The sequence below is a fragment of the Drosophila tropicalis genome, unplaced genomic scaffold, assembly GCF_018151085.1.
Source record: "Drosophila tropicalis isolate 14030-0801.00 unplaced genomic scaffold, ASM1815108v1 contig_805, whole genome shotgun sequence".
Taxonomy (NCBI): domain Eukaryota; kingdom Metazoa; phylum Arthropoda; class Insecta; order Diptera; family Drosophilidae; genus Drosophila; species Drosophila tropicalis.
The window spans coordinates 692405-709852 of NW_027173295.1; the positions used below are offsets into that span (position 1 = coordinate 692405).

At 37.9% G+C, this 17448-nt stretch overlaps 2 protein-coding genes and 2 long non-coding RNA genes across 5 annotated transcripts; all 4 read right to left on the bottom strand.

Moving 5' to 3' along the window:
* Window positions 1–2753: 2753 nt before the first annotated feature.
* Window positions 2754–3499, bottom strand: LOC137579968 (uncharacterized). The gene is made up of 3 exons (XR_011032905.1): window positions 3430–3499; window positions 3221–3376; window positions 2754–3130 (listed from the first exon to the last, which is right to left on the bottom strand). It is a non-coding gene; the product is annotated as an uncharacterized lncRNA (long non-coding RNA).
* A 352-nt stretch (window positions 3500–3851) lies between these two features.
* Window positions 3852–8060, bottom strand: LOC137579966 (multidrug resistance protein homolog 65-like). 2 transcript variants are annotated; one of them, XM_068293878.1, is made up of 9 exons: window positions 7956–8060; window positions 7722–7893; window positions 6765–7542; window positions 6606–6706; window positions 5728–6554; window positions 5097–5657; window positions 4653–5031; window positions 4285–4575; window positions 3852–4166 (listed from the first exon to the last, which is right to left on the bottom strand). In XM_068293878.1, the coding sequence occupies exons 1-9, from the start codon at window positions 7991–7993 to the stop codon at window positions 3966–3968; spliced, it is 3348 nt and encodes a 1115-aa protein (XP_068149979.1). In that variant the 5' UTR covers window positions 7994–8060; the 3' UTR covers window positions 3852–3965. The 2 variants fall into 2 exon arrangements, with proteins under 2 accessions (XP_068149979.1, XP_068149978.1); XM_068293877.1 differs by having other exon boundaries at window positions 4219–4575.
* Window positions 8061–10651: 2591 nt separating this feature from the next.
* LOC137580028 (uncharacterized) lies at window positions 10652–11397 on the bottom strand. Its single transcript, XR_011032921.1, has 3 exons — window positions 11328–11397; window positions 11119–11274; window positions 10652–11028 (listed from the first exon to the last, which is right to left on the bottom strand). It is a non-coding gene; the product is annotated as an uncharacterized lncRNA (long non-coding RNA).
* A 352-nt stretch (window positions 11398–11749) lies between these two features.
* LOC137579857 (multidrug resistance protein homolog 65-like) lies at window positions 11750–15381 on the bottom strand. Its single transcript, XM_068293693.1, is given in 8 exon segments — window positions 11750–12064; window positions 12125–12428; window positions 12430–12467; window positions 12544–12922; window positions 12988–13548; window positions 13619–14445; window positions 14497–14597; window positions 14656–15381. Coding segments are annotated over 8 exon segments (2988 nt in total). The 5' UTR covers window positions 15233–15381; the 3' UTR covers window positions 11750–11863.
* Between the last annotated feature and the right edge of the window lie 2067 nt (window positions 15382–17448).

Here is a 17448-nt window from a genome sequence, read left to right on the forward strand (position 1 = left end):
TGAAATATATAAACAAAGATGTATAGGATAAAAGGAAAATACGTTTTTATATAAATCTGGATCTGGATATATATGTGTGCGCAGAATAATGGCCGGAAAAAATTGTATATATAATTTATAAATATGGACGGAGATATAAATATGGGCCCGATAGTGCTGGAAAAAATATATATATATGTATTTATTTAGAAATATGGGCGGATATATATATGAGCGCAAAAGGCTGGCCGGAAAAAATATATATATAGTTTTTAAAGCTGAACGGATATATAAATATGGGCCCGATAGTGCTGGAAAAAATTTATATGTGTTTATTTATAAATATGGGCGGATATATATTGAGCGCAAAATACTGGCCGGAAAAAATATATATATAGTTTTTAAATATGAACGGATATATAAATATGGGCCCGATAGTGCTGGAAAAAATTTATATGTGTTTATTTATAAATATGGGCGGATATATATATGAGCGCAAAATACTGGCCGAAAAAATTATATATATAATTTATAAATATGGACGGATATATAAATATGGGCCCGATAGTGCTGGAAAAAATATATATGTATTTATTTATAAATATGGGCGGATATATATATGAGCGCAAAATACTGGCCGAAAAAATTATATATATAATTTATAAATATGGACGGATATATATATGTGAGCGCAAAAAGTTGGCCGGAAAAATTATATAAATGATTTATAAATATGGACGGATATATAAATGTGGGCACGATAATGCTGGAAAAATATATATGTATTGTTTTATAAATATGGGCGGATATATAATTAGGCGAAAAAAGAGAATCGGAAATAATGTGATTTAAATTTGGCGCGCTTGAGCCGCCTATCGATATCACGACTCGACTCACGTGTCACCACTACTCCGAAAACAGCTGTCGGCCGCTGTTTATATATTTGGTTTTTGATTTTGTTGTTTAATTATGTATGTGAATAATTTTTTTTTTTGTGGTTGTGCGGAAAAACCAAGAACAAGTGTTGTGCGGAAAAACAAGCGAGTGTTGTGCGCAAATAAAACAACCGATCAATGCATATGGACAGATGCTTTGATCTATGTGTGTACGTACATGCATAAGTACACAGGTGAGTATAGATATGTATGCACACGCGTTGTTCACAACAACAAAAAAAACGTAAGTAATTGTAATTTAATTGGATGTGGGGTTGTGTTAAATCAATGCGCGACACCGAAATGTATTATGCGTTGTGGATATGTACATATGTATGTGCAATGTATGACTATGTAAGCATATACATATGTATGTATGTACGTATGTAAGCAAGTGCACCGGTATCCAAAGACGCGCGTGAGGAAATTAATTTCGCACCTAATTCGAACGCGCAAGAAATCGCGGTGCATACGTGAAGTGCTATTTAAAAAAAAGAATATTTTTTTTGCCTTTTGTGTCGTGGTAAATGTGCGAAGGGATTGTATGTATATGGATATGTATGTACATATGCGCGTACATCAACAGGTGACGATGTATGTATGTACGTAGATACGCGCGTGTGGAAATAAGTTTGGCATTAAAGATTATTATTCCAACACATAAGAAAACGCGGTGAACACTTTGATTTTTATTTTTCCCTATTTTTTATAACACTTTAATAATTTTTTTTTTTTTGTTTTTTAAACTTTTACGCGGATTTGGCAAACAGCTGTGGAAATTACATGTACATGTGAATGCATATGTAAAAAAGGTGGATTTGGACAAGTGCGAGGAAAAAAAAACATAAATGAAAATGGATAATCGTGGAATGTAAAATGAGAACGTTGGACAATCACGCTAAGGATTAGGAACTACCATGAAACCTTGGAACAGGTCAGGTATGTACATACAATATGTAAAAGTGTGTAGGTCGCTATGGAGAAGCGGGAAAACCTCACACTTTTAGTAGTATGTAAATGAAATGAATAATGAAATTTTGTACTTATCAGGAATTCCGCCGATGCAAGCTGGAGGAGCGGAAGGATATCCGGCTCGAAGGACCAATGTTCGTGGGGGGCGGAAGGATCCAAATGAAATACAAGGAGTTGGCGGGTGCCAATTTCTTCAGTTTGTGGTGAGCGAGTGGTGAATTAAAACGCACGAGAAACTTCGGTTAACTAAATGTAGGTTTTATTATTTATATAATATTCACAGGTAAACCGGCACACACGGAAATGGTTCGGGTTGAAAGTGATTAACAAATCGTAAAAAAAATGCAAGAGAACGGGTGTTCGGGTGAAAGGCTCGATTCTTAGTGATGGCGGTGCCCATTGGAAAAAATCAAGTCACTCCTCCTGGTGTGACCGTAGACGCCGAGGATCAAAAACCCTCCTCACTCCTCACCGCTCACTGCTCTTCGCCGCTCACTGCTGTTCACCCGGTGGCGTGAACACAACAAGATCTAGAGACATGTGAAAAGTGGATCAAATTGCAAAGGGAATGACGTTTTTGTTGTTCTACAAGTAATTTGTAACAAAGTTTCCTATCAACATAAATAAGATTTCAAAAAAATAATTTTACAAAATCATTTTTTCTATTTCAAAATTATAGTTATGTTTTGTTTTCATTTTATTTTACTTGTCCAATCTTGTGCAAAAGAGTCTTATAGGTATTTTTATGCTCATGGTTTGTGTCTTGGATTAGTTATTCTGCATATTTGGTTAACGCCTCAAACTATGCAGCTCAATTATTATTTGCTGTTCTGCACGTATGCTGGACAGGTGCTGTTACATGGCTGTTATAACTTTTTAGTTAGTACACAAACCATAGCACCATACCACCTTATTTTGTGGCCAAGTCGTCAAGTATATTTGGCACTCGCTTAACACTTCCTCTTTTAGCTTTACCATACCATACCATCCGCTTGGTTTACTTTGAAACGATAAGCACGAGTAAATAACAGTTTAAATTTAACAAATACAAGTTTTTCCAGCGGTTCGGTATTTCATTTCGGGCTTCAAGTTGTTTTATATATTTTTTAAAGCAACATTTTGAAATTGAAAACGATGCTAGTTCATTTTTTGGCCAAAAAATATTGTCCATCGTGCATAGGTGGGACTTGTTTCGCAGAAATAAGCTTCCATTGAGCAATACAAATTATCATAGTTTGTATAATCTTTAATAAGATAAAAAATTGGTCAGTGGTTCTCAATTCGATCATCAACCTCATTGTTTACTTTAAAATGTATCTTGGTATTTCACTTACTTTTTCTCTTCTGGCAAGCAGCCACATTCAAATGACACTTTGATGCATATTTTCGTATACAGCCCTCACCTTCGTCTAAGAAACAAACGGCAGTTGTCTCATTAAAAGGCCCGCAGCTTGTTGCCAAAGGACAAATTGGTGAGGCTAAAATAGCAACTGAAAACTCGATAAGTAAGAAAATGTATCACTCCTTCCATTTACCTACATACCCCAAAAAAAGGCAAAGAACCAAATTATGAAGAATTTCTGGAGCATCGTCATCTGTATTAAGGCCCAAAGTCTAAGGCAATGCGGCTAAAGATATAAAACCATCGAAACGCAGCGATTTGGAGCTGATAATACTCGTAGGATAAGATAAGATAAGAAGCAAACACTGTTTAACAAAATTTCGTTATGTGGGTGTAGAATTGGCGGACTCTGTGTGAGCCAGAAATTTTATAACATCTTTTTTGGAAAGTTCTGTTTATTTATTTATCAGATATGTAGGATGTTGTTTGACTTATCTAGCTTATATGTGATGAAATTACAAATTTCAGAAGACCCTACAAATTGGCTAAAAAGATTGCTATATATAGATCTATAGAGATATATATCATATATCTATAGATCTACTATTTACTATAGTAAGAAATTCTTTAATTGTTTCAACATTTTGTTTTATTTTCTGAATTACATAGAAAGTATATCATGCATAGGGCTTAAAGGTTTGTGTCTTGGCTAGATTATTTTGTTCACTTTTGGGTTTTTACGTGGTGTTCGTTTGACTGCGATATAATTTCGCATAGATTCCATTTTTAGACAAAAGCTGAGAGTGTGAACCCTGCTCAACAATGCGCCCAGCTTGCAGGACACATATAATATTGGCATTCTGTACTGTCGACAGGCGATGGGCAATCACAATACAAGTACGGCCCGAACAGGCAGAATCCAAGGCCTGTTGAACCACCTAAAAGGAGAACGAAGGAGGCTTAAAATTTTATTCGAAGTTAAAAAAAAACCCTTTCACTTTGAAAGTCCAGGGCCGAAGTGGCTTCATCTAGTAAAAGAATCTTTGGATTTCTTACCATAGCTCTGGCTATGGCTATACGTTGTTTTTGTCCTCCGGACAATTGTGTACCCTTTGAACCCAAAACAGTGTCATATTGGGCTGGTAAAGTCATGATAAAATCATGGGCATTGGCCATTTTAGCAGCCTCCATAATCTGTTGCATTGGCACTTCGCGTGAGTTATCCCCGTAGGCTATATTTTCGGCAATTGTCTTCTCAAAAAGCGAAGGCTCCTGTGATACTATGCCCAGACGTCGACGTAATGACTTCAAGCCCATATCCTGATGAATACTTTCCTGATCAATAAGCTGGCCCCAAAAGGAGAGAGGGAGAAAGATTTGTAGAAATTCACAAGAGAAGGAATATAATATTTTTATGTACTTACAATCTGTCCAGCATTGGGATCATAGTAACGCATTAGTAACTGAACACATGTAGACTTGCCAGAACCCGAAGCTCCCACCAGAGCTACTGTCTGTCCTTGCAGCACGTCCAAATTGAAATTATCCAAGACCCGTAGATTGGGACGTGAGGGATATGAGAAATTCAGTTCACGATAACTGACCCCCTGATCGACAACATTTGTCTTATTTCTGATGACATTCCCATTGAATATTTCTTTGCCCTTTGGCGATTGTATTGAAGGAGTTCGATCTATGATCTCATACATTCGATTAGCCGATAATAGAGCTGCATTGAAGGCGGGTGTAAAGGCCAGAGATTGAGCCAATATGAAGAGACCATACAACATGGTGTTGGATATTCTGTTTTGCAAATGAAATGAACAATCCATTACATGGCTATGTGAGTTATTGGTTTTTGCACTTACTTCATAATGGTCTCAAATTTAATTTTCCCATCGGCACACATATGTCCGCCATAGGTCAAGGTGACTGCATAGCCAAAGAACATTAGGGTCTTACCCAAAGAATTGACCACACCTCGCCATTTCAGGCTAGTCAATATTTGTTTCTCATATCTATCTACTTCTAGATCATAGATCTTAATCAAAGCCTCTTCTCGTCTCAGACCAGCTACTGTTCTTATTTGAGTTATTGTTTCGGTGGCTATGCGACTTGTTTCCTCTAGAACAACTTTCTCCTTCAATGCCGACTTCTCACCAAATCTTGCCTCAAAAACAATCGAAGCAATCATAAAGGGTGAGGTACTCAGGCAAATCAATGCCAATTCCCAGGAATAGGGAAAAGCAATGGAAATACTGCAAATGAAGTTCGTGAACGCCTGCAATATATTACTCAATGGAAATCCAATGGCTCCCTGGACACTAGCCGCATCGCCCGATAGACGAGCCGATAGGGCGCCGATGCTATTCTCTTTCTCATCAAACCAGCCCATTTCCTGGTGCATAATGGCACCAAATGTTTTCGATCTGGAATATAGGACGAGATAAAGGTGTATCATGAATTGGACATCTTTTAAGGTGTAATTCCAAAACTAACCGCATTCTCATGGTCAACCACACGCCGGCCAAATTGAAGAAATATGTTTGTATGAAACAAACTATACCCGCACATATACCAATCACCAGGGATATTATGGACATAGTGGCACTTTGATCCAATACCTCTTCATCGGTGGGCTGTGCCAGTGAGCCATATAATTCGGCCAATACTATGGAAAATGCTGGCATTGTGATGCCATACAAGCCAGCACATATGGCACCAATGATTAGAAAACTCCATTCTGGGCGTGCCCAAGATAAAACCCGAAAGAAGGTCTTGATATAATTAGCTGGGGGTTTCTCGTTCTTCTCTTTCTCCAATTCCTTGTGCATTTCGTTTAGTTGGCCATTAAAACCATTTAAATGCTTCATTTGAAATTCTGTATTCTTTTCCAGTGAGACTATCGAATGATTCCTTGTGTATTTTTCAGGATCTTCAAGAGATAACTTGCGCTCCTTCTCTTCCTCGAGTTCACTTAGCATTTCCTCGGCCTGATCATCGTAGGAGTGGACGGTAACCATTTTATAATAGAATCCCTGTAACTTCATTAGTTCTTCGTGCGTTCCCTGTTCGACGGATTTGCCGTTTTCTATATAGACAATACGATCGGCATATCTAATGGCCGATAGACGATGCGAGACCACCAAAGTGGTGCGTCCCTTACAGGCCTTATCCAAAGCTGATTGCACCAATTTCTCAGAATGATAATCCAAGGCCGAGGTAGCCTCATCGAGTAGCAGAATCTTTGGCTTTTGTATTAGAGCACGAGCAATGGCAATCCGCTGACGCTGTCCTCCCTTCTCACTTATATCAGTGTCATAGCCCTGTCGATGGAACAGTTAATAGACAAAAATAAATATATCCGAATCTCTAACCTTATGAAGTGCTATGATAAAGTCATGAGCATTGGCTGCCTTGGCGGCGTCTTCCATTTCTTTATAGGTCGCATCTGGCTTGCCATGCCGTATATTTTCACCTGGTAAGAGAGAATCCTCGATTAAACTTAGCATAAACATCCCAAATCAATTACTTACCTATGGTACTTAGAAATAGTACTGGTTCCTGACCCACAACAGCCATATTTGATCTTAACCAATTTAAATTATATTTTCTTACATCTTCACCGTCCAAGAAAACTTGTCCAAAAACTGGATCATAGAAGCGTTGCAATAATTGCAGACAAGTGGATTTTCCGCATCCCGATGAGCCGACCAGAGCCACTGTCTGTCCCTCTGTGATAATCAAACCCCTTAACACGATGACATCCTCTCGGGCCGGATAGCGAAAGAATACATCACGAAATTCAATATTCCCTTTCAAGCCATAATTCAAAATTTTACCAGCCTTCGTTAGAGGATCGATAAGCGATACACGATCAATTACATCATAAATGGCCGACGCAGAACCGCGAGCCATGGCGAATGTTTCAAGGAATGGCGAAGTGCGTGACAATTGATTGGCACTCACAATAATTCCCGATATGACAATCATAACCACAGCTGGAGTGTATTCCCTCTCCTCAATGGGTAGATCACTATTCCGATAGAATAAAATCAAATTGGCACCATACCAAAAGGCTCCAGCACCGGCTATAAACATCATGGCCTTCATCACAGTGTCACTGAGACCGGAGAAGACCCCCTTCCATTTGCCAGCCTTGAGAGCTGGTTGCAAAAGGTTGTCATAACGCTGGGATTCCGATTGTTCGCCACCGAATGCCACCACAGTTCGAATGGCACCGATTACCTCCTCGACCACTGAGCTGGCTCTCACATAGGAACTTTGTTCGCGAGCTGTCAACTTGCCTTGATACTAGAAAATCAAACGAAAATTCCAAAGAGAAAACAGTTACGTTTAGTTCGATTCCAAGAGAGACTAAAATTTACATATGTATGTATGTATATATTTTTTGCGTATTGTCAAATTTATCGAAAATAGGATCTCAGGAAGTGAATTTGCCCCTTTGTAGTATGCAATAGACTTAGACTTACATGAGCCACCACAGCGTTAACAATCATGGTTAAGGGTATATACGCAAACATGGATAAAGCCAATTTCCAGCCATAGACGAAGGATAAAACCACAGATAGCACCACTTCGCATAAAATTTCAATATAATGCCCCAAATTTTCGGCAATGCCACTTCGAATTTTCTCCATATTACTAGAGCAAACCAAAAAAACAATCAAATTAGATTCGATCTTACATTATTTTGTGGCACTTACTCAGTTATTCGTACAGCAAAGTTCTGATCTTTGGACATATCATGCCATCCGATTGCCTGACTTTAAGTTGACTCATAAAATTCTCTTCTCATGCGAATTGTTTCACGACCAGTGTTAATTTCATCCGTTTCCAATTAATTTTCATGTATTTGTTATCGATAAAACAGTGTTGCATTATACTAAAAATTTCAGTGTTGCATAATACTAAAAATTTGTTTCAGAAACCGTATAAATACGGGGACAACTCGCAGGTTTTCTCATTCAGTTACTTACTTCTGTTCGGACAACAACTGAATTAATTTTTCCTTATTCTTACAAATTAAAAGTCTACATTTAAGTCTTAAATTTATGACTTTTTAAAGAGTTTTCCTTAATATTAATAATGCCTAACCACAATAATTGAAGAGCCTTCACTTAAAGCACGGTATATACATAGGGTTAACATGACTTTGCGGCTCTTGTATGAAGACTCAGGACGACATGAAGTGTTCTCGCTCTCCTTTTTCAATTTCAGCAAAAGACTATTTTCCTTTTCTCGATTTCGAAGTTTTTTAAAGCATACATGCTTAAATATATGGCTAAATCTGAAAGCTCACTTTATTTAGAAGTCTCTTGTTTACATCACTTGATACATCGTGTAGGACAATCACTTAAAGTTTGAGTGTTAAAGCCTTTTACATTGTGGCGTTTTTTTGACTGTGATGTTTGTTTTTGATTGTGGCGTTTTAATCATGTTTCAAAGTTTCAAGTTTCAAATAATTATGCCTCGATTTATAAGGTTTGAAAACTTAAGATTAACTTGCTTTTCTTCATAAATTAAATAATTTTCCTTCTGAACGGCGCTTGTTCTGAAACCTACTTCGAATCCTTTTGTAATTAATTAAGACGTGAAATATCTTAAAATGAACTCCAATTTTTTTGATTGATTCATTGTTGAATGTTCGTGCAGGGCAGGTTAATCTTCTGAGGGCAAGTGTCGTTTGAATTGTCTTGGTGGGATTGCTCTTTTACCAGAGCACTTAAGGCATTCAGCTGCAATTGCTGGTTTTCGATCTGTTTTTGCTGATTATGTAGCATAGTTTCATTTTCTTTCTCAATTAAATGTCTAAATTTAAATCTTTAATTTGTGACTTTTTAAAGATTTTTCCTTAATATTAATGTTGCCTTCACATAAAGTACGGGATATAGCTTATTTGTTGCTCATCACATCCCAAGTCTTCGGGTTCTTGGTATGTCCGTGTTTTGCGTCAGGCACATTGTGCCCAAGCTTAGCCAATTCTTCTCGGATAAAGGACAATAGGGTAGTTGGAAGATTTTCGATTTCTAGCGGAGCTACCAGGGTCCTAAAGTCCAACACACTGGATGTCATTAAATCCATGTGTTTGACCATGGCACTGATGATGAAAGGCTCTTCGGCATTGGCGAGGATAGCAATCCTATTGACGAAATCCAGTATGGTGCTCGTCGAGGATAATGACGTTGAACGTTTTTGGATCGCATTCTCTTTGCGTTCTATTTTCGTTGAAGTGGATGTTTTCTCTGCGGTATCAGTTTACGTACTGCCACGATACGCGCCCAACATCACCGACACTAATTGTCCACATCCATGGAAGCCGCGCGCTATGGCCTACAAAAGTTGTCTCCCATCTTAAATTCTTTTTAAATTTTTTTGTTTCTCGATTTTATGGTTTTTTAATTTATTTTCTTAAGCCGTCGCCGTACGTTCGATCAGCTTGAATATCTGATAAATAAACTAAGCAGAATTAAATAACATAAAACAATGCCATTTCGATTATCGACAAGTGTAAAAGTAAATTAATTCTGAGCCCCATGCGGGTTCATGTGTTTTTTTTCGTAACTCATAAAATTTGTTAAAAGTCGATTGGCTACCCCAAATCTGGTACTCGATACTCGATTATAATTATCGATAGCTATGTATGTATGTCGGTGTTGCGTAAAACTTAAAATTTTCATTTTCATCAAGTTACCATGGAGAAATTTGTTTCAAAAACCCTATAAATACGGGGACAACTCATTCAGTTACTTCCTTCTGTTCGGACAACAACTGAATCAACTTTTCCTTATTCTTACAAAAGCTCTATAAACGTTTTAAAAAAATGAATTTTTTCCTTTTTAAAAACATCTCATAAACGTTTTTTATTTTCCAAAAGAAAAGGACCGTATTCGCCAACGGTGGGCCAGTCTTTGAATAGCCACACTACCCTTACTAGAATGACAATGTCGCATTTTTCATTTTCTTTCTCAATGAAAAGTCTAAATTTAAATCTTAAACTTATGACCATTTTCATCGATGTGCTTTAAATGACAGCACTGCGTATACGTGATAATACAACAAGATCTAGAGACATGTGAAAAGTGGATCAAATTGCAAAGGGAATGACGTTTTTGTTGTTCTACAAGTAATTTGTAACAAAGTTTCCTATCAACATAAATAAGATTTCAAAAAAATAATTTTACAAAATCATTTTTTCTATTTCAAAATTATAGTTATGTTTTGTTTTCATTTTATTTTACTTGTCCAATCTTGTGCAAAAGAGTCTTATAGGTATTTTTATGCTCATGGTTTGTGTCTTGGATTAGTTATTCTGCATATTTGGTTAACGCCTCAAACTATGCAGCTCAATTATTATTTGCTGTTCTGCACGTATGCTGGACAGGTGCTGTTACATGGCTGTTATAACTTTTTAGTTAGTACACAAACCATAGCACCATACCACCTTATTTTGTGGCCAAGTCGTCAAGTATATTTGGCACTCGCTTAACACTTCCTCTTTTAGCTTTACCATACCATACCATCCGCTTGGTTTACTTTGAAACGATAAGCACGAGTAAATAACAGTTTAAATTTAACAAATACAAGTTTTTCCAGCGGTTCGGTATTTCATTTCGGGCTTCAAGTTGTTTTATATATTTTTTAAAGCAACATTTTGAAATTGAAAACGATGCTAGTTCATTTTTTGGCCAAAAAATATTGTCCATCGTGCATAGGTGGGACTTGTTTCGCAGAAATAAGCTTCCATTGAGCAATACAAATTATCATAGTTTGTATAATCTTTAATAAGATAAAAAATTGGTCAGTGGTTCTCAATTCGATCATCAACCTCATTGTTTACTTTAAAATGTATCTTGGTATTTCACTTACTTTTTCTCTTCTGGCAAGCAGCCACATTCAAATGACACTTTGATGCATATTTTCGTATACAGCCCTCACCTTCGTCTAAGAAACAAACGGCAGTTGTCTCATTAAAAGGCCCGCAGCTTGTTGCCAAAGGACAAATTGGTGAGGCTAAAATAGCAACTGAAAACTCGATAAGTAAGAAAATGTATCACTCCTTCCATTTACCTACATACCCCAAAAAAAGGCAAAGAACCAAATTATGAAGAATTTCTGGAGCATCGTCATCTGTATTAAGGCCCAAAGTCTAAGGCAATGCGGCTAAAGATATAAAACCATCGAAACGCAGCGATTTGGAGCTGATAATACTCGTAGGATAAGATAAGATAAGAAGCAAACACTGTTTAACAAAATTTCGTTATGTGGGTGTAGAATTGGCGGACTCTGTGTGAGCCAGAAATTTTATAACATCTTTTTTGGAAAGTTCTGTTTATTTATTTATCAGATATGTAGGATGTTGTTTGACTTATCTAGCTTATATGTGATGAAATTACAAATTTCAGAAGACCCTACAAATTGGCTAAAAAGATTGCTATATATAGATCTATAGAGATATATATCATATATCTATAGATCTACTATTTACTATAGTAAGAAATTCTTTAATTGTTTCAACATTTTGTTTTATTTTCTGAATTACATAGAAAGTATATCATGCATAGGGCTTAAAGGTTTGTGTCTTGGCTAGATTATTTTGTTCACTTTTGGGTTTTTACGTGGTGTTCGTTTGACTGCGATATAATTTCGCATAGATTCCATTTTTAGACAAAAGCTGAGAGTGTGAACCCTGCTCAACAATGCGCCCAGCTTGCAGGACACATATAATATTGGCATTCTGTACTGTCGACAGGCGATGGGCAATCACAATACAAGTACGGCCCGAACAGGCAGAATCCAAGGCCTGTTGAACCACCTAAAAGGAGAACGAAGGAGGCTTAAAATTTTATTCGAAGTTGAAAAAAATATTGCATACCCTTTCACTTTGAAAGTCCAGGGCCGAAGTGGCTTCATCTAGTAAAAGAATCTTTGGATTTCTTACCATAGCTCTGGCTATGGCTATACGTTGTTTTTGTCCTCCGGACAATTGTGTACCCTTTGAACCCAAAACAGTGTCATATTGGGCTGGTAAAGTCATGATAAAATCATGGGCATTGGCCATTTTAGCAGCCTCCATAATCTGTTGCATTGGCACTTCGCGTGAGTTATCCCCGTAGGCTATATTTTCGGCAATTGTCTTCTCAAAAAGCGAAGGCTCCTGTGATACTATGCCCAGACGTCAAGCCCATATCCTGATGAATACTTTCCTGATCAATAAGCTGGCCCCAAAAGAGAGAGGGAGAAAGATTTGTAGAAATTCACAAGAGAAGGAATATAATATTTTTATGTACTTACAATCTGTCCAGCATTGGGATCATAGTAACGCATTAGTAACTGAACACATGTAGACTTGCCAGAACCCGAAGCTCCCACCAGAGCTACTGTCTGTCCTTGCAGCACGTCCAAATTGAAATTATCCAAGACCCGTAGATTGGGACGTGAGGGATATGAGAAATTCAGTTCACGATAACTGACCCCCTGATCGACAACATTTGTCTTATTTCTGATGACATTCCCATTGAATATTTCTTTGCCCTTTGGCGATTGTATTGAAGGAGTTCGATCTATGATCTCATACATTCGATTAGCCGATAATAGAGCTGCATTGAAGGCGGGTGTAAAGGCCAGAGATTGAGCCAATATGAAGAGACCATACAACATGGTGTTGGATATTCTGTTTTGCAAATGAAATGAACAATCCATTACATGGCTATGTGAGTTATTGGTTTTTGCACTTACTTCATAATGGTCTCAAATTTAATTTTCCCATCGGCACACATATGTCCGCCATAGGTCAAGGTGACTGCATAGCCAAAGAACATTAGGGTCTTACCCAAAGAATTGACCACACCTCGCCATTTCAGGCTAGTCAATATTTGTTTCTCATATCTATCTACTTCTAGATCATAGATCTTAATCAAAGCCTCTTCTCGTCTCAGACCAGCTACTGTTCTTATTTGAGTTATTGTTTCGGTGGCTATGCGACTTGTTTCCTCTAGAACAACTTTCTCCTTCAATGCCGACTTCTCACCAAATCTTGCCTCAAAAACAATCGAAGCAATCATAAAGGGTGAGGTACTCAGGCAAATCAATGCCAATTCCCAGGAATAGGGAAAAGCAATGGAAATACTGCAAATGAAGTTCGTGAACGCCTGCAATATATTACTCAATGGAAATCCAATGGCTCCCTGGACACTAGCCGCATCGCCCGATAGACGAGCCGATAGGGCGCCGATGCTATTCTCTTTCTCATCAAACCAGCCCATTTCCTGGTGCATAATGGCACCAAATGTTTTCGATCTGGAATATAGGACGAGATAAAGGTGTATCATGAATTGGACATCTTTTAAGGTGTAATTCCAAAACTAACCGCATTCTCATGGTCAACCACACGCCGGCCAAATTGAAGAAATATGTTTGTATGAAACAAACTATACCCGCACATATACCAATCACCAGGGATATTATGGACATAGTGGCACTTTGATCCAATACCTCTTCATCGGTGGGCTGTGCCAGTGAGCCATATAATTCGGCCAATACTATGGAAAATGCTGGCATTGTGATGCCATACAAGCCAGCACATATGGCACCAATGATTAGAAAACTCCATTCTGGGCGTGCCCAAGATAAAACCCGAAAGAAGGTCTTGATATAATTAGCTGGGGGTTTCTCGTTCTTCTCTTTCTCCAATTCCTTGTGCATTTCGTTTAGTTGGCCATTAAAACCATTTAAATGCTTCATTTGAAATTCTGTATTCTTTTCCAGTGAGACTATCGAATGATTCCTTGTGTATTTTTCAGGATCTTCAAGAGATAACTTGCGCTCCTTCTCTTCCTCGAGTTCACTTAGCATTTCCTCGGCCTGATCATCGTAGGAGTGGACGGTAACCATTTTATAATAGAATCCCTGTAACTTCATTAGTTCTTCGTGCGTTCCCTGTTCGACGGATTTGCCGTTTTCTATATAGACAATACGATCGGCATATCTAATGGCCGATAGACGATGCGAGACCACCAAAGTGGTGCGTCCCTTACAGGCCTTATCCAAAGCTGATTGCACCAATTTCTCAGAATGATAATCCAAGGCCGAGGTAGCCTCATCGAGTAGCAGAATCTTTGGCTTTTGTATTAGAGCACGAGCAATGGCAATCCGCTGACGCTGTCCTCCCTTCTCACTTATATCAGTGTCATAGCCCTGTCGATGGAACAGTTAATAGACAAAAATAAATATATCCGAATCTCTAACCTTATGAAGTGCTATGATAAAGTCATGAGCATTGGCTGCCTTGGCGGCGTCTTCCATTTCTTTATAGGTCGCATCTGGCTTGCCATGCCGTATATTTTCACCTGGTAAGAGAGAATCCTCGATTAAACTTAGCATAAACATCCCAAATCAATTACTTACCTATGGTACTTAGAAATAGTACTGGTTCCTGACCCACAACAGCCATATTTGATCTTAACCAATTTAAATTATATTTTCTTACATCTTCACCGTCCAAGAAAACTTGTCCAAAAACTGGATCATAGAAGCGTTGCAATAATTGCAGACAAGTGGATTTTCCGCATCCCGATGAGCCGACCAGAGCCACTGTCTGTCCCTCTGTGATAATCAAACCCCTTAACACGATGACATCCTCTCGGGCCGTATAGCGAAAGAATACATCACGAAATTCAATATTCCCTTTCAAGCCATAATTCAAAATTTTACCAGCCTTCGATAGAGGATCGATAAGCGATACACGATCAATTACATCATAAATGGCCGACGCAGAACCGCGAGCCATGGCGAATGTTTCAAGGAATGGCGAAGTGCGTGACAATTGATTGGCACTCACAATAATTCCCGATATGACAATCATAACCACAGCTGGAGTGTATTCCCTCTCCTCAATGGGTAGATCACTATTCCGATAGAATAAAATCAAATTGGCACCATACCAAAAGGCTCCAGCACCGGCTATAAACATCATGGCCTTCATCACAGTGTCACTGAGACCGGAGAAGACCCCCTTCCATTTGCCAGCCTTGAGAGCTGGTTGCAAAAGGTTGTCATAACGCTGGGATTCCGATTGTTCGCCACCGAATGCCACCACAGTTCGAATGGCACCGATTACCTCCTCGACCACTGAGCTGGCTCTCACACAGGAACTTTGTTCGCGAGCTGTCAACTTGTCTTGATACTAGAAAATCAAACGAAAATTCCAAAGGGAAAACAGTTACGTTTAGTTCGATTCCAAGAGAGACTAAAATTTACATATGTATGTATGTATATATTTTTTGCGTATTGTCAAATTTATCGAAAATAGGATCTCAGGAAGTGAATTTGCCCCTTTGTAGTATGCAATAGACTTAGACTTACATGAGCCACCACAGCGTTAACAATCATGGTTAAGGGTATATACGCAAACATGGATAAAGCCAATTTCCAGCCATAGACGAAGGATAAAACCACAGATAGCACCACTTCGCATAAAATTTCAATATAATGCCCCAAATTTTCGGCAATGCCACTTCGAATTTTCTCCATATTACTAGGGCAAACCAAAAAAACAATCAAATTAGATTCGATCTTACATTATTTTGTGGCACTTACTCAGTTATTCGTACAGCAAAGTTCTGATCTTTGGACATATCATGCCATCCGATTGCCTGACTTTAAGTTGACTCAAAAAATTCTCTTCTCATGCGAATTGTTTCACGACCAGTGTTAATTTCATCCGTTTCCAATTAATTTTCATGTATTTGTTATCGATAAAACAGTGTTGCATTATACTAAAAATTTCAGTGTTGCATAATACTAAAAATTTGTTTCAGAAACCGTATAAATACGGGGACAACTCGCAGGTTTTCTCATTCAGTTACTTACTTCTGTTCGGACAACAACTGAATTAATTTTTCCTTATTCTTACAAATTAAAAGTCTACATTTAAGTCTTAAATTTATGACTTTTTAAAGAGTTTTCCTTAATATTAATAATGCCTAACCACAATAATTGAAGAGCCTTCACTTAAAGCACGGTATATACATAGGGTTAACATGACTTTGCGGCTCTTGTATGAAGACTCAGGACGACATGAAGTGTTCTCGCTCTCCTTTTTCAATTTCAGCAAAAGACTATTTTCCTTTTCTCGATTTCGAAGTTTTTTAAAGCATACATGCTTAAATATATGGCTAAATCTGAAAGCTCACTTTATTTAGAAGTCTCTTGTTTACATCACTTGATACATCGTGTAGGACAATCACTTAAAGTTTGAGTGTTAAAGCCTTTTACATTGTGGCGTTTTTTTGACTGTGATGTTTGTTTTTGATTGTGGCGTTTTAATCATGTTTCAAAGTTTCAAGTTTCAAATAATTATGCCTCGATTTATAAGGTTTGAAAACTTAAGATTAACTTGCTTTTCTTCATAAATTAAATAATTTTCCTTCTGAACGGCGCTTGTTCTGAAACCTACTTCGAATCCTTTTGTAATTAATTAAGACGTGAAATATCTTAAAATGAACTCCAATTTTTTTGATTGATTCATTGTTGAATGTTCGTGCAGGGCAGGTTAATCTTCTGAGGGCAAGTGTGGTTTGAATTGTCTTGGTGGGATTGCTCTTTTACCAGAGCACTTAAGGCATTCAGCTGCAATTGCTGGTTTTCGATCTGTTTTTGCTGATTATGTAGCATAGTTTCATTTTCTTTCTCAATTAAATGTCTAAATTTAAATCTTTAATTTATGACTTTTTAAAGATTTTTCCTTAATATTAATGTTGCCTTCACATAAAGTACGGGATATAGCTTATTTGTTGCTCATCACATCCCAAGTCTTCGGGTTCTTGGTATGTCCGTGTTTTGCGTCAGGCACATTGTGCCCAAGCTTAGCCAATTCTTCTTGGATAAAGGACAATAGGGTAGTTGGAAGATTTTCGATTTCTAGCGGAGCTACCAGGGTCCTAAAGTCCAACACACTGGATGTCATTAAATCCATGTGTTTGACCATGGCACTGATGATGAAAGGCTCTTCGGCATTGGCGAGGATAGCAATCCTATGACGAAATCCAGTATGGTGCTCGTCGAGGATAATGACGTTGAACGTTTTTGGATCGCATTCTCTTTGCGTTCTATTTTCGTTGAAGTGGATGTTTTCTCTGCGGTATCAGTTTACGTACTGCCACGATACGCGCCCAACATCACCGACACTAATTGTCCACA

Coding starts and splice junctions, on each gene's coding strand:
- LOC137579966 (XM_068293877.1), bottom strand. CDS start 7,993: ATGTCCAAAGATCAGAACTTTGCTGTACGAATAACTGA. Junction 6,707..6,764: donor ACTATTTCTAAGTACCATAG/GTAAGTAATTGA, acceptor CTCTCTTACCAG/GTGAAAATATACGGCATGGC. Junction 4,576..4,652: donor ATCCCAATGCTGGACAGATT/GTAAGTACATAA, acceptor TTTTGGGGCCAG/CTTATTGATCAGGAAAGTAT.